At 41.5% G+C, this 23,275-nt stretch overlaps 1 protein-coding gene across 1 annotated transcript in view; it reads left to right on the top strand.

The window, feature by feature from the left end:
- Nucleotides 1-22,607, top strand: part of LANCL2 (LanC like glutathione S-transferase 2) — a 32,225-nt gene extending 9,618 nt beyond the window's left edge. The window contains exons 2-9 of the mRNA XM_086743058.1: nt 2,535-2,652; nt 5,426-5,633; nt 7,431-7,578; nt 8,203-8,349; nt 11,766-11,948; nt 14,050-14,226; nt 17,626-17,698; nt 19,463-22,607. Coding sequence (XP_086599184.1) covers nt 2,535-2,652; nt 5,426-5,633; nt 7,431-7,578; nt 8,203-8,349; nt 11,766-11,948; nt 14,050-14,226; nt 17,626-17,698; nt 19,463-19,578 — 1,170 coding nt within the window. The 3' untranslated portion in view covers nt 19,579-22,607. The remainder of the gene's footprint in view (nt 1-2,534; nt 2,653-5,425; nt 5,634-7,430; nt 7,579-8,202; nt 8,350-11,765; nt 11,949-14,049; nt 14,227-17,625; nt 17,699-19,462) is intronic.
- Nucleotides 22,608-23,275: the final 668 nt, after the last annotated feature.

The raw sequence follows: 23,275 nt of genomic DNA, 5'->3' as shown, positions 1-23,275 counted from the left end.
ATAACCAGCCTGCTTGTGATAAGCAGGGAGTCTGAAACCTTAGTTCATTCTTGTCACATAAACTGAGCGCTATGCCTGGCTGCATCTGCGTGGATGTCCTCACACTGTTTCACCATATGCCTTGGCTTGGCATAGCTATTTTTTCAAGCAGAGAAGCTCTGCCCTTGGGAAAGGTGTTGCTTTGTGTTGAGACTTCACTGAACTAGTTAAAGGGGAGGTGCGGAACATGTTGTGTTGTGTGTGCATGGTACAGTTTCCTACCAAAAAGATGCTTAATGCTATATTGAGGCCAAAGAGTAGCTATCAGATGCGTGGTGTGTTTGGTTGCTACTTCTAGAGATACTGGAGAACGATAAGAGAGCTGTAGGTCCTTCCTGGAGTGGTATATGTGTGACATGAGATATAATGGCACAATTTCCTTTTTCTTCCCTATCCCACCATCATAAATGGATTTTTATGTTTATAATTATCTCCATTGACCCCGGAGACTTCTGAGAGTGTCAGAGGACTTGTGTGATTCCTATTATATTTCTGGTTTCTGAATCCATTGCATGGATATTTGAATTCACTGATTTTTGTTTGAAGTTCCACTCTGAACAAGAGTACAAAGTGTGGTGTATTTTGAGTAATCAGTTGCATGCTGGCATCCAAGACCCGTCATTTATCTGAACCCCTCCCTTTTGGGACATGTTATGATCAAACAAGAACTTGCCTTCCTAATGAGCTAATTTCTCCTTCTCAAGTAAAACGTCATAAATGTAGATATGTTTAACGTGAAACGAAGCCTTCATCAATCCGATTTGTTCTGGCTGTTATTCAGGAGCAGGTTGGGGAAGCAAGTGGTGGAAGGAGATTGAACATTATTCAGGAAACAGTAGCTTATTCTCAGTGTAAGCTGACAGGTAGCCAAATTGTGTGATGTCCCTTTTCTGATGACCACTGCTTTGTGACTCTTGGTTTGGGAGGTGGGGAAGCTCTGCTGGCATCCATGTTCCTAGAGGGTTTTTCTTCTAGATCTTTCTGGATAACTGAGACTTAGGTGACAAGTGATGTATGCTTGGGATGGGAAATGTATATTTACAAAATATTTCTGGATGGCACTAAGTTTGTCTACATCACTGTTTTGTCAGAGTGATGCAATTATCTGGTAATGGCAAAGCTTTTCCTATAGCCCAGAAAGGGAAGAGATTTTTTTTTTTCTCCAGCTCCGTAGTAGATAAATTGTTCTGTAAGTAAACCTAGACCTTAGGCTCTATTTAAATATATAAGATAGCTTTTAATAAATATGTTAATAGGAAAAGCTAATAAATAAGTTTATATAACCAAAAAAAAAAAACCCCACAGCATTTTGGAGTGTTGTTTGTGATGTTCCCACTCAAATACAGACTCCTCCTGTGAAGAAATTTCCTGAATACTCTTTCCCATGGAAGTTAATAGGGCAGTAAGTTCAAGTTGAGTGACTACTTGCACGTTCTGTAGGCTTCAGGGAGTAACCAGTAATGTATCTTCCCCTACAGTGTGCTTAATGAGAGGGAAATGGTGGCGAAGTTAAGTATACTGTGTTATGTTTCGTATACAGCATCTATGTAAGCTTTTCTTGGTCAAAAGTAAAAGCAAGCAATGAATAAAATCAAAGGTTAGTTTCAACTTCATGCGTGACCCAGCTGCTTTTACTCATCTTCTTTGTGTCTAGCTCATTCTTTTAGGTAGTTGCTCTCCAGTAGTTCACTGCATTTAACAACCTCCTCTCATGATAAAGTGTGACAATCCTAATGTTGGTTTGGGGAGAGGAGAGAGCAAGAAACAAGAGGAAGGCCATTTTATGGCTCTAAGCTACTTGCCTTCCGTATGGTGGTCACAAACTGAGACATTAGAAACAGTCTTGGATTTAGGAAGAAAATGCAAATACAGCATGGATGATGTGATTGAGCACATCATTGAAGATGGTGGCTTGACTCTGACTTGGTTGTCTCAAATATGAGGATTTATTTTCCTTTAGCTACTTAGTGCTCCATAGTGCTCCAAAAGATGTAGAGGGGCCTTGTGATGAGGGCAGCCATCCATTACACAGGGCTTGTAGGTTCACTGTGCTGTGTTTGTCCGTGATGTAGTTTTGGTACCAGGGCCCTGAATGGAGTATTGACCCATGGAGTGGCAGCAGAAAGTTGTCTTCTGTGTGCTTCTATTCACCTTTTACTCAGCTCAGCTTACTGTATTAAGAGCCTGAGATAAGAGGCAGCATATAATTACATACTGTCACAGTGCCCATAGCTGCTATTCAGGTGACTTTAAAGCATCCCCAGATAATTTTGTTTAATGTAGATCCTAGTAACTTACTCCAATATGTAATCAGAATGCATTACATGGGACACACCCATGAACCACCTTGACACTGTTGATTGCAGCATGTGGTATTTATTCCCCAGTTACTTTTTGTTTGTTTTTTTCCAAACAAGAAAGTGGAGCAGCCAGCTTGCATTATTGGATTCTTTCCTTTTCTGACTTGCTTCTTTTCTCCTGTGTCCTGTTTTCAGGTCAGTGCTCAGTTCTCAAAACGGATCCAGACAAAAATCAAGGACCTTCTGCAACAAATGGAGGAAGGGCTGAAGACGGCAGATCCACATGACTGCTCTGCCTATACTGGCTGGACTGGTGAGAAAGCTAGCATTTGAACCAAGTGTGTTTGTTAAATGGCATAATTGGGTTTATTCACAGGAAGAGGTTCTGATATTCTCACAAGAGCAGCACAAATACTCTGATACAGGCATTTGTGTGAGTTGGTTTCTTTTAACTCTAGACCTTTGCTCAGTACTGTCTGGAATGACTTGCATTGATTTCAGCGCACAGAGGATCTAGTTACAAGAGGGGTAATCGGCTTTTGTATATGGAGATCTTTATTGTGCAAAAGGAGTGGATTTTCTAAAGCTCTACTCCCTTTGGCTTACCTCTAGTTTCTTTACTATTTCCTTTAAATGGATTATTTTCACCTTTTTCTGTTCAACTGACTGATAGTTAGCAGCTGTATGATGGTAACAGCATCTTCTAATCATTGAGAGGGCGTGTTCTGTGCCCGGGAGCTTGGAGCCTTAAAATCTGGAACATGGATAATTTGGCTCTGCTTGTTTTATGTGTACAGAATGGATAAAACAAGTGTGTGAGGAGGGGGAGTATAGAGGTGGGGTTGCAAGATCCTGAAGTGCATGAAGATAAACAGGCGTGTGCAAGTGCTGGTTATTGCTAGGCACCATTGTTTATTTAGCATTGCGTCACTGATGCTGTCCAAATGTGAATCGGCCCTTCTGATCCTTTAGGCAGAGTCTGCAGTTGTCAAGCCTGATGCGGCCACTACTCTTCAAGCTGCCAAAACACTTTTCTGTCTTGGCCTCTTAAGCGCCACTTTGCTATTACAATGGCATATTCTATTCCTGCTCTATCTAGCTCATGCTTCAGACATACTTATGCTTTTAGCAGAGCATGTTTGAAATGTGCCCTGAGGAGATCTATACTTTTTTCTTTGTAACATGAGGGGGAGCAGCTTGGAAAAACTCTCCAGGCTTTGCCTGTGCTCAGGCTTAATTATGGCAGTGAAAAGGTAAAATTTCTTTGCTTTCTTCTTAATGTTTTGTTACAGATGGTGCTGTGGGTGGATGGGAGGGGAAGTTTTAGACAACTCAGACTTAAACAGTAGATGTGTTTCAAGGTCTGAAAGCGAGTGCAGAAGATCACAAGTGGTGGGCATTCTCGCACTGACATTACAAAACGGCTCCCGGGGAGCCATATTCTGACACTGTGACTGACAACTGAAGTTACGGCTGATAAACCAGAGCATGCTGAAAATGAGTCATAAGCTAAAAGTAACACAGCCATCATTAGCTGAAACAAGAAGATAGATGAACAAGTAATGCAGTCTAATGAGAACTGGGTTTTTCCATCCTGCTTTCCCAGATCACCGCGACATATATTCTAAGTTGTAAAGTTCTTTCAAGACTTCTGTGGAATTGACTCTTGAATAAAAATACTTACATGATCTGGCTTTTAAAAAACTTACTGAAAGTACTTTCGTCCCAAACTTGCCCCCTTGCAGCATTTTGCTAGTGTGCAAATCAGAAGATAAAAGCAATGCTGAAAACAACTGCCCTGCTTGTTACGTACCGACTCTAGACAAATCTTATTGGCAGTGCACAGTCCTGAGCATTGGCTTGTGCTTTGTGAAACATCTTTAAAATCATGCTGTCGATATAGAGCAGTCGTAAGACTCATGTTAGAGTCCGTCTTGCTTGTACAACTACTATTTGTATGTGCCAGTCTTGCAGGAGACAATTTAAAGGTATTGCACAAGGAAGGATTGGATGAACTGGGCTCATGGCTCCTTTCTGATCACCTCTTGAGCAAGCCCAGATATCTACACCTTTGCTGCAACATAGAAAAGGGTTACAGAAATCCCAGTAAGTAGCCCACAAGTTCCCGTCCATTGAATTGGGCTAACCAGGCTCTGCAGCTCTTCTCTTGGACTCATCTAGAAAGGCCTGTTCAAAGCCAGTCTGGAGAACATCTGAGGATGTACCAGCACTCTTGTGGTGCCACTCTTCTTGTACTCCTCAGGCACCCTCTCTGTGGAGCTAAGTGGGCCTCGTGTGTTCTTCACTGTAGTTGTGGCTCAGGAGAATGCTCTTCCTGCTCAGAAAAAGGATTTTGAGATGCAGCATGATCAGGAGAGAAATGTTTTGCTTCTGCACATGTACCCTTGCAATTGGCTGATATACAACCACTTAGATGGACTTGTTTCATCTTCAGTCTAGATGGTTGCAATTTTTAAGGTTTAGTTTGGTTTTGTTTTAATGGAAAACTATATAATGAGTTCAGTGAAGTGAAGCTTGATGTTACCATTCTCTGAGGACTCACTTGCTTTCTGACTTTTACAAACCAGCTTAACTTGTAGAAGCTTGTAATCTTGTCAAATACATTGAAAGGTTATAAAGAACTTGACAAGTTGAATTTAAAAACTCATCAAAAGATTCTTTTAAAAATCAAATGGAAAATAAATAATTTCTTGCATATAAGAGATGAGTATTGTACAGTCAATGTACTTGGTTGTACACATGCTTGTTAGCCTAAGTTTTTACTCTGCAGTGATATCTTCACCAAGTGTTGATCCTTGTGTCATGAATTTTCTTCATTCTTTGCAAATTGTGAACCTACTGTTGGGCTTCAATCTGATAATTTTTTTATTTTTGTCACAATCCAAATTGAAATGTAATCAAGATGGATGGCCTGATGCCTTCCTAGGACCCTAGGCTGGTGTGTTTTAATGATCAACTATGTGTTTGCATTTCAGTTACTGGTTCAGGGCACTAAGAGCGGAATATGATATACTCGGAAGGAAAAGTAAATGAAACTCTTTTTTTTGTGTGTGTGATTATTCCAGGCATTGCCCTTTTATATCTGCAACTGTACCGTGTCACAAAAAACCAGAGCCATTTGCAGCGATCTCTTGATTATGTGAAGAGAATCCTTCGCAATCTGAATGGCAGAAGGGTTACTTTCCTCTGTGGTGATGCTGGGCCACTGGCAGTGGGTGCAGTGGTTTATCACAAGCTGAAAAACAACAGTGAATCTAAAGAATGTGTTGCCAAGTAAGTGATTGATGGTAGAAGAAGCCATGCACATCTTTTCTAGAGAGCATTGGTTCAGTAACATTAGCAAGTGGAGTTTTGGAGGACAGGATTAAAAAAATGGAGACGCTTTCTCCCCGATACATTTTCAGTAGCAGAATACAAAATAGGCTTTATCTTTATTAAAGCTGGCTTACACTTGATTCATGTTTAGCGAGTTATCTTGAGTCCTCTGTCACTGTAAGGTCAGGATGTCCTAGGCACATCTGTAGTGCATGCACGTTTTGATTTTGTCACATTGAAGTGACATTTAACAAAAGTCACAAGCTTGTCATCGGCAGTATGTACTGCTTGTGCAGTATGTGATGCTTCCTGTAAAGCATGGGTCTTAATTGTAGATTCATTACAAAACGTGTACACCGCAGGGATCTGGAAACATCCAGACAGAAGCATGGTACATCAAATTGATATGTAACAAAGATTTAATAAAGCAAAGAGGAGGTATGTGTTGAACCGTCAAAGGCAGGGGCTTTAATTAGGTCAGAGCATGTGAAGGGTAGCCTGAAAAAATTCCAGCCCGTTTTCAAAGTAATCTAAATGAAACAAATGTCTTGAGAAATCCCATTTAGATGTAGAGCTTCTTCCTTGGAGAACTGACTGTCCCTTTACTGATATGAAGCTGATTGCTGTCCTGGTGAGGGCTGGAAGCAACTGAAGCCCTGTGGGGTTTGCATTTGGCACCAGCAATGCACCTGCTAGCAGTCCAGCAGCGTACCTGAGGCTGCCAGAATTTGTGGGCTAGCCTTGTGTCCTCATCTTCATTCTGGTTTGTATTTGGAAATATAATTGATCTCTTTCTAATTTAGAATCCTAGTGTGATTAATCTCTGCTGCTGTTCCTGAATGAATATTTCAGTTTTTAAATAGGTGGTAGGTTTGGGTGGGTTTTTTTTTTTGCTTTTAGAACTGACAGTAAACTTGGGCTTGTCATTTTGGATGCAGCTAGGAAAGCAGTGTTGCTGTAAGGCATGAAGCATGAATACAGCAAAATGAGATTAGCAATAAATCTTTTAGTCTTGCCTCTCCTTGGAAAGTAATTTCTAGGAGGAGGACTGATACGGAGGTTAGTTTGATTACTTGTTTCTTTCCTTCAATTTTTTGTTTACAGATGTACCAATCAGCTGGTGTCATGAATATATTATCGGTGTCAAAATGTAATCTATGATTGCACTTTTAACTTTCTACCTTGTAGCAGTCCAATTGTATGATTTGAATAATAAAGTAGTTCCAAGTAAGGAATGATAATATAAACCCCCTATTTTTTTTTTTTTTGTGAGTGACTTTTCCCTGGTATTAAGCAGTGACAGCATAAACAAGTCATTTGGGTCAGTATTTTTGCTACAGCATGATGTTAATGATAACATTTCTGCCAAGTAATAGTGGCTGAGGTGATCTGGGACTTGAATTTGGTCTTAATCCATGTTGTCTTGCCTCGTCCCCCAATTTAAAAAGTGATCATCTCCATGGTTTCATCTAATTGCCAATGTAATCACAAAAGACAGGAAGAGACAGGGAGGGAGTGAGCAAGAGAAGAGATCTCTTCTCCACCTCAGTTCTATTGCAGACTGATGGAGTAATAGGAGGGAGCCTCTTTGGAGCAGATGAGAGTTGCAATGGCCAACCCAAGGATTTTTTTCCATTGCTAAGGGCAAGCAAAACACTTGTGCATAATAGCAGTGGCCTTTTCAAAACTGATACATAGCCCAGTATGGTCTCTAGAGAAGCTGCTCTCTCTCCCCACCTTCCTTGTCTGATGCAGGTTGTTGCAGCTGCAAAGGACAGTCATAAGCACCGATGCTGAACTTCCAGATGAGCTGCTTTATGGCAGAGCGGGTTACCTATATGCTTTGCTGTACCTGAATACTGAAATCAGTCCGGACACTGTCCCACAGTCTGTAATTAAAGAGGTAAGATACTTTTCTCTCTCCAGTGCCACAGCATCAGTGAGGTTGAACTGGAATCAGTCCTTCACATAATTCAAGGGATTAAGAGAGGGAGGCTGGAGAGGAGAGGGACCTAGAACTGGGAACTCAGTCTCATCCATCCCTCCAGTCTTTACCCTCTTTCCCTGCTGCCCAGCTAGGACTGGGACAGGCCGGTCTGGGTGGGTCCATGGCCAGCAATGGAAATGGATCTGATACATCATTAGTTTTGGAGCATTTGAGGATGAGAAATTGTTATGAAAAACCTTAAGAAAGAAGTGTGGAAATGTTTAAGTGAAAAGAAGGAGAATTCAGTGTGGGGAAGATGCACGACTATTTTATAGATACCAGAACCAGAGAAGGCAAGTCTGGAAAAAAGTGATTAGAAATATTTATATATCAAATTTCTACTCTTAGAAATATAAATGATTCCACCATTTATCAAAAAATCCATTTCTACCTCAACACTCAAGTCCAAAGTAATTGAATATCATTGTCCTGTCTTTGTTTTTTGTGGCTTATTCTTTACTGTCATTTTGCTCGTGACAAAGCAAAACTCCTGAATCAAAGTAAGTGGTACAGATGGAAGGGCTATGTTCTCTTTCTTAGGTAATAGATGCTATTATTGAATCGGGGAAAAACTTTTCGAAGGAGGAGCGGAAAACAGAACGTTGTCCTCTGTTGTACCAGTGGCACAGAAAGCAATATGTTGGAGCAGCCCATGGAGTGTCTGGAATCTATTACATGCTCATGCAGGTAAGAGCATCTTCTGTGGGCTGGCATGAAATAGCAGTGACTTCTTATTTTGCATCAGAAGATCTTATCATCAGCTTTCATGCATGTGCAGTGTTGTGCTAGGTCAGGGTCTCACAATTTGAAGTTAGACTCTGCAGCACAGAACTATGGAGAGATGCTACGTCAGGCCATGGTAGCAGAAGAAAACTGTGACTTATGTATCCTTGCACTGGAGTGAATTAGAGCACTGCTGTTCCAGGAGCTGAAGTTTCCTGTCCTTGACAGAGACAGTGAGGTGGCTTCCCTCGTCCTCATACTTCCTTATACTGGTGCCTGCAGTTAGACCAGCTAAATATTCACTTACTTACCATCCATCACTCTTAATCTTCAATTGTATGTTATTTTTAAATGAGTGCACTGCTGGGACCTCCATGCCCTTCCTGTCTTCTCTGGTGACTTTTTTTTCTCACTGTCCTGAAGCTTTTGAAAAACTAATCACACATTAGTCTTCAGTATGCTTTTATTCTTTAGATGTTCTTCCTCTTCCTTATCTCCCCTGTCTCTCCCCCCAAAATCTGATGTTCCTTAGTGTATTTATGACCCCTGCCTCTCCTCTTTCTGTTGTCCTGAGTGAGATTCCTGTCTTCTGTATTACCTCCTCTTCCCACATTTAAATCCATTCCCCCCTGCCCTGAGATTCTCAAGTAGGATTATGATGTTTTTCAGAACAGATCTGTATATCTTATTTCTGTTGTACGATCTGAAAAAGAGCCTTAAGATTAATTATAGAAGATGGCCATAGACCTGCAAAATTTGTATTGCACCTGTTTCTGTTTTTTAAAGGTGCTGTCAGTCTGCACATCTTTGTAAATGTTCATTTTCTCACCAACTTGTGCAGAATGACTTTCCTTCAGGCAAGTGGAAGGATTGTACTTCCTCACAGCCTAAAGCCGCATACAGATGTTCCCTGCAGAAATGACTGAGCTGGTAATTGCTGTTGCCACTGCTCAGCCATTCCTCATTTGTAAAAGATGCTGTGACTTGTCCCTGTCTGTTTCAGCTTAGCTCACACCACTTCCACCAGCAGCTCAGGCTAAAGCAGCTGACTTTCCTGTGGAAGTGGCTACTACTCTGCTACCTGGGGACATGTCTTAATCTCACTGCAGCAGATTTCTGTAGTGACAATCTCACTGGGGCCTGAGGCTGGTGTAATATACTGTGTCCTTATCTTCACTTCCTGCTTTCTTCAACAAGGTGATCCACTCCCTTCCAGCTACCTCATCCTCCTGGCTTCCATTTTTCTTTCACTGCTTCTGCTAGATTTTCTGAGAAACATCCGGTCCTTTAAAGAAACCTCTTTAAAGGCTCCATCCTTCATTTACTATTCAAGGCTGATAGCAGAAATAATTGCACGGTGCTTTTTTGTTTAAGCAGAAGCTACTCTGTCTACATGTTAAAATCTTACTATCTTTTCCTTTAGATATAATTGCTGTTTTTAAGAATTACCACAAAGCCATTGTTTATGCAGCATTAGATTACTGTCTTTTCACTGTACATTAAGTATTGTGAGTCATGCAGAGTTGAGTCATCTACTGCAGAAGAAGATGGCGTATTGGAGTTCATCCTTTTCCCCCATCCTTCCCGTGCCAGATAAAGAGAATGTTTCTGTATTCTTGGCAAAGAATTCAGGAGGTGTTTTGTTGAGTGGTTGTTTGATAACAAAAAAAGGGTGTCTAACATAGCACCTGAGATGTGAAGGTCACTGATCGTAATTTCTGTATAACACCTTTATGAGGAAACATATATTGCTAGATTTACTTACAGAAGACTATTGGAAGATTAAAAGCTCAGCAGTGTTAAATAACTTATCCAGGAGTCAGAGACGGAATTCTGAAGTGCAAGCTAGGGAATCTCTAATCCTAGTCCCTTTTGCTAACTCTGAGACAAAGACACCTTTTGACATGTCGTTGCTCTTGGCCAGAGAGCCAGGGCAGGTTACATTTTTGCTGTTGGTAGTAGTTGCTGGGAACCTCATCAGCCTGGGCAAAGAACTCGCTTGTGCCCACATCTTCTTGGAAGCACAAGGTGAGAAGGAGGTTTGTAAAGAGCTCTGCTCTTCTTGGATTTACCTCCCAAGGACAAATGGGCTGGGCTTGCCTTGCACAGCTCAAGACTGAGGGCATTTATTGCTGATGCCCGTCTGCTTTGCCTTGTCCTGTGTGGGTCCAGCATAAAATCAGAGCCCTGAAACAAAGCTTCCCCACAGGTCAGCATCTGGGTGAGGGCTGATCAGCTCCAGGCTGTTCTTCATGATAAGCTGATCTGTATTCAGGTGTACTTCTGATAGTAGTGTGAAGGTGTCTGTTCCACTCAGAAAAGTGCAGAGTTGGAGTTTGCTCGAGGGACCTGTTAGGTAGAAGTCCAGCAAAGGTTTCCTGGCTGAGGGGAAATAGAGGCTTTTGTTTATTTAAGGTTACTAAAAATACAGCTATTTAAAGTATTCCTTCATTTGGCTATAAGCTCAGTTATTAGCTTCTCTAGGCTTCAATTTCTGCAGTTGTTCCCACAGCTTGCGGGAATTCCAGATATCATGCAGGCTGTGTAAAAATAGAGAGCTCTATTACGAAAATACTGTAAAGTGCGCTTGTAGAGAAGGAAATGTCAACTAAGAATAACCGCAGACCCAACAGATACTCTGCTTCTAAAGTTTACTTACAAGGAGTGTGCAGGTTGATGGATATATTCTCCTTTTGGCAAGGATGTAAACTGAATAGAAGAAATGAGAGAGTAAAATTCAGAGGAGCAATCTAAGGATGAGTTTGTATTTCACAGTCATTTAGTTACCTTGAGAAGTAGCTGTTGCTTCTGAAATTGGAAATGCTGATTTATAGCCCATAGCTTCAGGGAGTTTTGTTTATGACAGAAGACTTCAACGTTCGTAAACCTTTACCAGGTATGCCACTACATGCACTCTTCTTCATTTATTGGGAAGTAGGATAGATTTGTCTACATTAGTTATTTTTAGAACAAAATGTGTAACCCATTGTGTTTTCAGTGTGCATTATGAGCAACATATCTATAAAATGATCTTTTTCCTGTAAGTATTCTATTTTAAGGTATAAAGAGAGGCCTGGGAGTCTTGAAATCCATATTCTGTTCTCAGTTCTTCCATAGTCTTTCTGTGTCACCTCCAGTAAGACAGGTAACAACTTGGTGCCCCAATTTCTTTGTCTCTACAGTAGCTGTAAAAATGCTCTTCAGAAGTGTATTGTGAGCAGACATTAATTAAATCTGTATAAAGTGTTTCAAAGCATTTGGATCAAGGGCACATATGTAGGATACTTGAAAATAGATCATATAATTACATGTTGATACACAATTTGTTATTATTTCTGATTATGGTTTTGGTGGTTTTTTTGTTTTAATATTTTCTTTAGCCCATTGCAAATGTGGACCAGGAGACCCTGACAGAGCTGGTGAAGCCAAGCATTGACTATGTGCGTCATAAAAAATTCAGATCTGGGAATTACCCGTCGTCACTGAGCAATGAGACTGACAGACTGGTTCACTGGTGCCATGGTGCCCCCGGAGTCATCCACATGCTCATGCAAGCTTATAAGGTGAATCATTCTGTGTTCATATAGACCTCTTGTTTTTACAGAGAGACCTGTATGCAGGCCTTTTAGATTGTAAGTCTTGCGTTTTCCATCTTTCTAGGTCTAGACTTTCAAACTGGAACCCGAGGCTAGGCATCTGAAAATCTCAAAATACTTACACAGGTTTATTTGTAAAGAGGAAATAAGTGGGTAAAATTACTTCTCATGGTGCTAGTAGTTACTAGACTTTAGACTTTCTTGGAAAAGGGCCATGTATTTAAACAATTTGATGTTGGAGTCCTGAGTGTGAGAACATTGACCTAAATTATTTGAATCTTCTTCCCAGGAGTTTTAAGAATTATGTTGATTTTCAAAACCTTAGGTTCATGTGTCTTGCCAAAGGATGTCTTCCATGAATTACTCCAATATTAAGATATAGCTCTTGAGAACTTGACGTCAGAGCAAAGATCCCAGGCCCCTTCTAGGGCATAAATATAACCGCTGAGCTACCACAAGCCTACTGTTTGCTCTTCTCCATCCTTAGCTAGGTTTGCTATCTCTCTTGCATTGTACGCTTCTGATTTGCATGAAATTTGAAAGTATGCCATTTAATTAAATTTATGCAAATTGATTCTTGCTTTTGACAGCCCTCCTTGGCAGATTCTTTGGTTGGCCTCTGGGTGGGCTGATGAAAAGCAGGCTTTATGGAATAATTACTCATTCTGCTACCTAAAAAGTGAACTGTAAATCAGCTAGAGCATTGCTGAATGTAGCAGCAGTCACAGTTACTTTTTCTCTGGACTGTGGGAGGAGGTTGACTTAACACTGTAGATGACTTCTTCCCTTCCCCCCCTGCCCTTGGTCAATGCAATGCTTTCCCCAGCACAATGTTTTGCAGGAGATAAGAGAGATAGGACCAAGTTCTGTTTAGCAGTCCCCTTTCTGGCCTCTTTTTATGTTTAAGGTGATGGGGCATATGATGCTTTTCTTTTACTCTTTATTTTCTGCTTTTTGGAGAAGCAATAAGAAAAAATTGGAGTATGTTTTGCTGGCTATGCTTTCAGATTAAGCACAGGGTCTTGCTGTAACAGACAGCAGTGTTTGTCCTGGAAATCAAATGCTTTTGCCAGGCCTGAATTTGAAATGTTACAGCTAAGTAGCTGAAAAACCCTGTTCAGAGAGGGATTTTCTTTATCACACTTGTGGATTTAAGAGTCTTGAATGTTAATTGCTTCTATTACCTTATTAAATAGCCTGGCAGGGGATGCCGTCTCTAAAAGATTAAGTCTACAGTAATGCATCAGTTACTACTTTTTTTTTTTTTGTCTTGTTTATCTGTACAGTGACTTAGGCAAAGGGGAGCAAAACAGTAGCTTTATAAAGGTGGAAGTCTGGTGGTGTTCAGCTAACTTAGTTGCCTTTGTTTTCTGCTCTCTTGATGGGCTTTCTGTGTCCAAAATGCACTTCAGTTGCAATAAACTTTACAAAATCTGTTCTTTGCCCAAACTCACTATGCTTCTTAATATTTCCAGTACAAATACAGATACAAATCAAGGTAATGGAGTGTTCTTACTTGTCCTTGTGACAGAGAAAAGAGCGCTGTGCTATGCAAAGAGATATTCTTGTGCATTTTTGACATGGAATTGAAGGCAGATGGTGAGTAACCAGAAATAATTACTCAGTAAGACCAGGACTCACTTTATGACCAGATTTGATGGCCAGTATTCTGCATTATGTTTCTTGGAGGCAAGAATTAAATTTCTGTATTTCAAATCAAATGATGATGTTGTTTGGGAATGGAAGGGAGAAGCAAAAAAGGACCATGTACCCTTCAAATAGATTATAGGTTGTAGAACCAAGGGCCTTGAACTTTACTTTCTCCTTTGGGGTCCTGATTTGAGAAACAAAAACTTGAGAAGTTCTTTCTTTTTCCATACAGGGAAAGGGGAAACAACTTAGTAAGAAAAGAAAGGCAAGTCTATGATGAATGGATTACTAAAATTCAAAATAAGTTGTATATGGAAAAACCCCACACCAACAGTAAAATATCTCTCAGCTCCAGCTTCCTTTTGTTTTCATTAGTACTTCAATTTATGTGTGTTTATTCTCTGTTTATATTCCACAGACTTTTAAAGAGGATAAATACTTGAAAGATGCTATGGATTGTAGCGATGTCATCTGGCAGAGAGGTTTATTGAGAAAAGGATACGGGATCTGCCACGGTACTGCTGGCAATGGCTACTCCTTCTTGTCTCTCTATAACCTAACTCAGGACAAAAAGTACCTCTACCGAGCTTGCAAGGTATGCTCTGAGGCATCCCAGCAAAATTACTGTTCCCTTTCATGTCATAACACCTGTGCAAGAGCAAACTGTGATCAGAGTAGGTTGTTGTGTGCTAGCGCTGGAGTTGGCTGGCTGTGCGCCTGGGTGGGACAACAGGGTCCTGTCACTTGCTCCCCTTTAATCACACTTTGACAGGACAACTTCAGCCGTGTATGTGAGGTTGAAGGGGTTGCATATTAAGACACACCATCTTAATATGCAGAGTGAAACACACAAATACTCTGTAAGGGGGGAGGAACTGAACACATATTTATAAGAAAGTAGAGTCTGAAAATCAGCCTGCCTGAACAATAACGGACTAATATTATGTGGTGCTAATTATTCCATTGAGACATCCACTGTCATCCTCAGCTCCTCAAGCAATACTGTTTGTAGTCTTTTGTAATTATTTGTTTTCAGACTAGTGTCTGTTTGGGGCTTTTAGAGCTCTGAATTGCACTCATTAAATTGCTCACTTGGATATATATTTTTTTTTTTCATTAATACAAATTGCAGAGAAAGACACACTCAGAACTTTTCCACTAGAGTTGTCCAGGTTCTGCTATTATCTCTGACTCTGCTAGCAGTTACCAAAGGAGAAGGCTTTCTCAGCCTCTGTTTGCTCATCTCCTAAGACTTTGGTTTGGTTTGGTTTTTGTTTGGTTTGTTGGGTTGTTTTTTGGGTTTTTTTTAGCTTAATTCGTGGATATTTGGTTTCATATTGCACACATAGCTATTTAGCTGACGCCTTTTTAAAAGTATTGCAGTGGGAAATTTGATGAGTTGCTGCTTAGGTGCTTTCAGATGAGCACTGGCCATACATAAATGTGTTGTATTCATCTCCACTGTCAGCCTGTCCTCTGTCAGCAGAGCTTTAAAAAGTTGCCTGTCTAACCTTACATTTGCCAAAGGATTGCCATGAGGACACCTGTAGGCATACCTGCATCCTGAAGAACATAATAAACCCTGCCACTCCCACGGCAAACGTTACATGTGGACTTGCCCACTGCTGATGCGTGAGCCACAGCAGCAAGCAGGCATTGCTGTTGGCACAGCTGTCAGGCTCTCCCTGTCATCCTCCATGCTGGTGCATCTTCTGTGGCTCTGTGTGGCATCAGCAACCCCTGTTGGTACTGCACTGCATTTCTGGCCCAAGAGAGCCTTGAGGTTCTTCTGCACCAAGGTAGAGAAAAGTAAGCATACTTATTTTAAAGCCAAAGAAGGAAGAGACTCAGTTACATACGTGAAATCCCTTTGAGAAGGAAGATGTGGCACAGTGGCCAAAGACTGTTTGCTGGAGGTGCCCAGCATTGTCAGGTCTGGCAGCGTATTTGCAGCCACTCTGCATTTTAGCATCTCCAGCATTCAGTCAGGCCCGTTGAGCTCTTGCAGGGGAGATCTTGAAACTGGCAGAGGAATGTGCTTGTCTGACATTCCTGAAATCTTTTATTTTGGAGCCAGAGCATGCAGGGAAGCAAGCATGCGGTTTTGTTGGTACCTAAAGGCATGTAACTGAGACAACTAGATGGCTCCCCTCCCAGAGGTGTTTGCTCACACCGAAAACATGAGGCCCAGGGAAAGGAGTCTGACCAGGCCAGGTTACCTTCAGGAGACATGAAACTGTTTTATAAATGAACTAGAAGAGCTTGAAAGGCCATGGCTCACCGAGACCCCTGGTTTGTGCTTGTTGCTTTTGGCTTTGCAGCTCTTCTCCAGCATTAGGCTCCCAGGAGGCTGAGCCACTCCTAGCTGGCGTGCCTGTGAGAAGAGAGAGGGACTGTGGCACCCTGGGCTCCAGGCAACAGAGAGCATCTGAGCCCTGTGCCGCTCAGCGATGTGATTAAACCACTGCTGATGGCAAGCATGCCTAGTTTATGTGACAAACAATGGCAGATGTCTTCCTGCTAGAAGAGATTTTTTTTTTTTTTTTTTTTTTCCCTTGATTTAACAAGGATGTTAGTGTGGCTTACTGGATCTGTGAGTTGTGCTGAAGCTATGAACTTGTAAACGATGGTTGTGCTTCAGTAGCCAGCGGTGCATTTTTCAAATTTCTGTTGCAGTTCCCAGGCTGGCAGTAATAATAAAGGCTAGTATGCAATAAGTTGTGGATGTCACAAGAATCGATTGTAGTTTAGAAACATGCCATAAACATGTTCTATCCTCACGTATAAGTCAAGATTACATGGAGAATTAAAACCTTGGTTTGAAGATTTATATCCATGGCAGCCCCAGAAATATTTTGTCAGTTCTCAGTAATAGTGTGGACCACAATGTTTATGTTTGTGGGTTTTTTTGCTGGGTTTCCCCAAGACATTCACACATGTGCACTCACTCCTACCAAGAGAAGAAAAATCCATCCCTCAGTAAATATTTAAACAGAACAGAGAAGGAGGAAGAAGTGAGGAGATGCTACCCTTTATCCTCCTGTTGAACAGATTGATGGCTCTGGGGGCATGCTCACACCCCATATAGCTCCAGCTCTAGAGCCAGGGCACCCTCTAGTTAGTAGGATGAGCTGTTTGCTTGCAGGTTGCCCATATTGCAGGGGGAAGTGGGTAGAGACCTCTCTGTTCTTTGTTTTGCAGGAATCTTCACACTGTATTTTGAATAAGGAGTCATTTCCTTCCAAGCACAGAAATGCCAGGGGAACTTCTGGCCCCCTCAATGCTCTGGGGAGCTATAAAGGAGAAATAGATGGTTGCTATTACATTGATCCAGATGCAGTTCATAAGTCGTGTGTGTCTCATGTAGCTACTGCAGCAGTGTTGATCAAACACCAGAAAGACACCATTAACTCTTTTTAATGGTATTCCACCTTCTGCTGCAAAATATTGATGAGCATAATTGTCTAACTGTATTTATAACAATTTTTCATAAGGCTTGAGGAGACCAAATAAATACAACTAAGTAATGGCAGTTGGAGATGCAGTACTCTAAATTGGTGCATGAAAGTGAAAGAAAAGCAAAATGCAATTAACAACCGTAAGTCCTGAGCACGTGGGTAAATTAAGCACCAAGACAGATAAGAAACTGATACTACAGTATAAGAAAATTTTGCCCTTGAAACTGAATATAATCTATTCTCACAGTATTTTTCACTGATGTGTAGCAGAGTTGATGTACAGAAAACGGAAGTATGGCCCACCTAATTACGTTGTTATGAAGCTGAAACTCATGCTGTGGAAATACAGATCCTAAAACCTAATTGCAGCCTTGTCACGGTTGAAGTGGGACGAATTGATCTCGGACAGTGATTTCTGTATTGTGTCTCTGTTTACACTGTTCTACATTTAGTACCTATTAAAGATGTGTCGATACTCAAGCTTGCATTTAACAGTCTTAAATAAAACCTTTTTTTTTTTTTTATGTTTTCCCCAGTTTGCTGAATGGTGTTTGGAGTATGGTGCGCATGGATGTCGTATTCCTGACCGACCTTATTCTCTCTTCGAAGGTAAAGTGATGGTGTTGCAAATGGTATTGTGTTATATATGAAAGAATGGCAATCTTGCAGTTTTGGTACATGCTTAGGAGTTGGGAAATCTTTTTGGTGGGTTCCTTTACTATGAAAAATACACCCACCCCCCTACCACTACCTCTGCCTAAGAGAAGGGACAGGGAAGAAAAAGACAAAAGAGAATAATTTGCTATCACAGCTTTCACTTCAGGTTGCATTTCAGCAGTTTTCAATGTAAAGCCAGTGCCACTGTCATTCTTGAATAAAATTCTGCTGTGTTGATGCCTCTTGGCTTAAACCAAACAGAAGTCTGGGCAACAGTTGTGTTGTAGGTGTTGTTGCAGAGGGGCTGGGCAGAGCAGCAGCTTGTGGGTAGGGGGTCTCTGGCTGGTAGTTGCTGCCTTCTCAGAAATAGACCTCTGCTGCAATACTAAAGCAAGGAAAAGCTAGTTTTAATATGAACCTAAATCACTTGTACAGAAAAGAAATGCAGAGTTCTTAGGAGCTTTTCTGTAAGTTCAAAGATGTTCCTAAATACTTTCCTAGAGCTTTGTATTTTTTTATTTGTAGTTTTTTTCTATTTCTTATCCTTATGTTTTAGAAACACAGCAGCAAGGAATCATAGACCCAAGCAGGATTTAAAGTAGCACTGTTACTTTATGAACAATGAGCCTAGTGTGCCACCTATCACAAATATGTGAAATTACAGCAGACTGAATAGGATTATTTTACAAATAAACCAATCCAAGGTTGAACACAAGAGAGCAGTAGTTATATGCATCCCTTCTAAATACAGAGTTACTGTTTTAATGTTTAAGGGAGAAAAGTGTAAGTATTCTTACTCCTGAGAGCTCCCTTGCATCCACTTGTAGAGAGGAAAAAGCAAGTGTACAATCTGTTATATAAAAGCTTTGAAATTTGTTGAGAATGTAAGTAATGCCAACAAAAGGATGATTTGTGCTTTAATCCTGACATACAGCTTTTATTTTAGTTTTTTAATGTCAGTGATTTTTTTTTTTTTTTTTTTTTAAATCGAGAAGTCTCAAATTTGAGATAAAAAAAGTCTTCATTTAGGGTTGGGGGGTTGTAGCCAAAATTGTGCTTGAAGTTGTCCAGTTCTGCATGTAAGTGCAGATTTTCAGTGGAAGCTGCATATGCATCTTATGGGATTATCTTAATTGTTTCGTTTACATTAGATGTTGTGTTTCAGGAAGGTTCCTTTGTTCGTATGTGCCTGGCTGTTGATAAAACAGAATTTTAGCTTGATCATAAAACTGAGCTTGTATTTGTATGCACTCCTGCTATAGAGTGCCCCTGTTGTTTGTCACTGTAAGGGTTTTATTAGATTATGCTGGTGTTAGTGCTCCAGGCTCTGGATGACTCCTTTATGAATAGTGAATAAATGAATCTGTACATCACAAGTACAATAAAGTTTTTTAACCAGTGAAATAACAAGCAAGAGCTGCTGAAATCTGAGGCACAGTCCAAACTGGGATTTACTTTTACTTAATTGTAGCATTGAGGTTATGCAGCTGAAAAAAAATGGTAGCAGAGAGATCTTGGTTCTTGCTTTTGATCTTTTCAAGTGAAACTTGGTTTCCTGGGCAAAGTACAGATGAACTTGCCTTTCTATAGGCCCTAAGTTCACCTGTTGAAAAGAAAATCTAGTGAGGAGGTGTTCAAACAGGTGCTGTTGCCATTGCTGTCAGCTGTGCTATTTTAATGTCAAAGATGCCCAAAGATCTCTTTCTTGTGTTTTAGGCATGGCTGGAGCTATTCACTTCCTCTCAGATATTTCAGTACCGGAGACTTCCCAGTTTCCAGCGTTTGAACTTGGACCTCAAAGGAGGGAAAACAAAGTGGAACAGGACAGCTAAAAGATCATTTTGAAAGGAAACTGATGCCAAAAGAGATGGGAATGTTTAGTGCCTGATACTTAATCAACTCTACCCTGAAATGACAGATGGATAAACTCCTTTTCTCACCCCTCCTGCCCCAAAGGACCATGAAGTCATTAGAGCATGAACAGGAGAAGCCGCATTTAAGTTCTGTTAAGGTAACACCTTCAGATGTAGGATAAGAGAAGTCAAGTTTTGAACTTTCTCTCTTCCGTTGTATTTGTCTTCTTCAGGTCTTTGACATGCTCTGCATGTTTATTGGTGTTGTCTGTTGATTCGAGTCTTTTGTTGTTAGCAAAAAGCTGGTCTATGTGTGAATCTCTGTCCTTTACCTTCGTGCATGACTCACAACAGCAGTGTTGCTTTCTGCAGTGTGGTTACCCAGAGTTCCACCTTATGCCAGAGAGTTTACTGCAGGACAGCGCCCAGCTTCACTTGTGAGCTGGCAACTTTAAAAAGAGATGAAAAATTATTTTTCTGCATTTTTCTCCACAGTCCCTCGAAGCTAAGGTGATGGAGATCAGCCTTTTTTTGATGAAAACGTATGAAGCCATCTCTGTTTTCAGAAACTTAGCAAGTTGTAAGGGACCTGACTTGTCTTTTGCTGCTGTTGTGGGAGGCTTTTGGAAAGCTTGAAAGAGAGGCTCTCTTTGATACCTGCACATGGTTAGTGTGTTACGCACTTACTGCAGGGTGGAGATGTTTGTCCCCACTTCTGTAAAGCCCCATCCTATGGTATAAGCTTAAGAAACTGAAGGTGGAGTCACCAGTACTAACCTCCCACTGCCACCAAGAGCAGAGCAGGGACAGCTGCTGTGCTTCTCCTCCCATACGTGGATTTGTAATAAACCTGTCCTGCAGCATCTTGTATACAAATGAGTAAGGGAGGGCATCAGGACAGTTTCTCATGCTGGTAACTCAGGATGAGTGTCGCTTCTGAACCAAGGCACTGATTGTTCTGGGCCCTTCCCTCCCTCTCCTAGCCCTGCTGCATTTAGCCCATGTAGTACAATAGGAGTGATAAATACTAGCTGCTTGTGGAAGCTGCAGAAGATTAATGAGCAATATGATGAGCATTGCTAGGGGCTGTAATTGAAGTTGATTTCATCTCAAAATCCAAACAGAAAAAGTCCTTTGTCCTTAGTTTTAACTGTGCTGCTGGTGCTTTGCTTCCCCTTGTAGTGTGGTGGGATTGTGAGGCACCTGCCTCTAGGTGCTCCTGAGTATCAGGCACTCAGTTTGGGAGAAGTGGGACATACTGTGAGTACACTTAGAGCAGGCGTAGGTGTTCGGTTAGTAAGTACGCTTACTGCTTCGGAAAGGTAAGTAAGTGTAGCGCACTCTTGCTCGCTCATGCTCTGTTTTCATCTTTCCCCTGGGTGTTCCTGTGCTCTGTCATTCCAGGTGCTCATTTTAATTGATATCTTGTACTAGGTGTGAGCGTGACAGATGGCAGAGGCTTTGACCTTTGAGGCGTGTGTTGGGATATATGTGACCCATGGGCCATCTGCTGTTGGCCATCAGGCTTGGAGGTGCATTGTTGCTCCTGCATAAATCTCTAAACGGTAGCAAGTGACTTCCTTGAACTTTATAGTGTCTGTTGCCACATCCATTGGGATGTTATTAATCTCCACATTCAGTTCTGCTGGGCAAGAGCAGCGGTGCCAGTGCAGCGACAGCTTAGTGTCACAGTGTAGCTCCTCTGCTGGTTTGTCAGCTAGGACTAAAACATGGGAGCTGTGGGAGAGACTTTTCCACCCGTCTGGCAAAGGGCAGAAGATGAGGTGAGGGGGCACCAAACCCAGCTGCATCTCTACAGCCAAAATGCGGAAGTGCAGTGAGAATGAGGGAACTGGCACGGTAGGCAGCTGGGATGAAGCAAACAGGAGCAGAGCAGCAGATCAGTGAGGAACCGGGGAGAGCAGATTACAGGAGGCAGTGCACAGAGCGTACCAGTAGAGGCCAACTCACATGAGATGTTCCTCTGTGGCAAGCATGCTAAGGTCTAACTTTGTGTTTCTTTGCTCACTCTGTGGATCACTGATCCTGCCTATAAATAAGCCAGGGAGGAAAGTGGTCCAGGGTGAATTCTTACGGACATCCTAGCAAAGGAGGTAGACGGCAGCCTTGATCCTGTTTCACATCACTCCCACCCCTTTTTTCCTTCCCCTCCACTGTGACTGCAGAGCATATGAGGTGGGTTAAGAGAGAAGGGGCTTGCCAGGTCTGCAGGAACCACCTGCAAACACAGAACAGACGCCACCGGCCTTTCCATCAGATCCCAAGCATGTGTTGTACTGACCACTTAACTAGGGGATCGACAGGCAGGTATTTTTCATTCAGTCATTATATACATGTATGCCTTCTTGGCTGCTGAGCTTGGAATGGCACCTGTAGGAGGTGATTTTGGCTGGCTGGAGCCCAAGGGCATTTAAAACTTGCTGGTTTAAAAAATATATAGTTACATACCCACTGAGAATGGTTTAATACTGAGCAAGTCTCAGAGGTGCTTCAGTGCACCCATCAAAATAATGAGCAAGTCGGCTATCAGCTCCTTCTGTACCATAGCCAGCCTTCTGCTCTGGAGGGGCCTGGCACCGTCTTTCTCTGCAGAATCCTCTTGGAATTGAGCAAGACTGGAAAAAGAACATACTGAGTCAGGAAGCATCTTGACAGTGCATCTGCCTCATCATCCTGACGTGACTTTCTCCATGGCTCCTCCTTTCTGTTCATCACAGTGTTGCAATATCTTGGTGGCCCATTAAGAAAGGATATTATGTGAAAGTGAAAAAGTGCATTTCACTAAGGTGTTGTTTTCAGAAATCATGTCAAACTGCTGAAAATGTCTTAATATTCCCTGTTTTGCTTTGTCTGTGTGTAATAGTCCATCTGTGGCAAAAAGCAGTAGTGTTAAAAACGGAGATGCTCTTTGGGCAGAAAAAGAGGAAAAAAATGCTGATGTATTGTTCTTTGGCTTTACTAGTAAAGATCAAGCTATGTGGTGGTAATTTGTGTGATTCTTTTTATTTTTTTTTCCCTGTTGCACTCCTTCCTTCCCTCCAGCACTGTAGTAATAGCTGACTGCCGAACCGCCTCCCCATCTGATAGTCCTCCAGAATGAAACACATGCCAGAGTGCGAGCAAACTGTTGTTTTTTTTTTTAACCTTCACCATTTACTAGCATTGAAGACCTCTTTACTCCTGCTTCTTAGGTGATTTTTAGTGTGCCATTGCTTATTGGAAGGTGTTGCTTTCCTTTCTGGTCACATAGATCCTGTTGAACAGTTTGCAGCTGGTTTTTAAGAACACATGTATGAAATCTCTCATTCCACCTGACTAACACCTGTTTTCCAGCTTTAAGAAAGCTTGACATTTTTCTCTAGCTAGGTTTTAACAGAAGGAAACTTCAAGTATGCTGCAATCAAGGGGCAGTATTTCTGTTTCACAAACCACATGCTGGTCATGGGCCTCTGCCACTGAGAGCAACTGCTGCTTTCTTAAAAGAATAGCATTATTTCTGGTCTGTAGGTAGGGCCCTGAAGATAATCTGTACAAATTCAGCTGTAGCTAGATAAATGCACTGAGCTTTTCTAGCACAATAGTTCTCCATAACAAGAAAACAGGCTAGGATAGAGAGGTGGGAGGAAGCATGTCTGCTGCGTGTCAGGTACCAGCT

The sequence above is a fragment of the Chlamydotis macqueenii genome, chromosome 2 (assembly GCF_036417535.1).
Source record: "Chlamydotis macqueenii isolate bChlMac1 chromosome 2, bChlMac1.mat, whole genome shotgun sequence".
Taxonomy (NCBI): domain Eukaryota; kingdom Metazoa; phylum Chordata; class Aves; order Otidiformes; family Otididae; genus Chlamydotis; species Chlamydotis macqueenii.
This window is presented reverse-complemented; position numbering and strand designations above follow the sequence as displayed.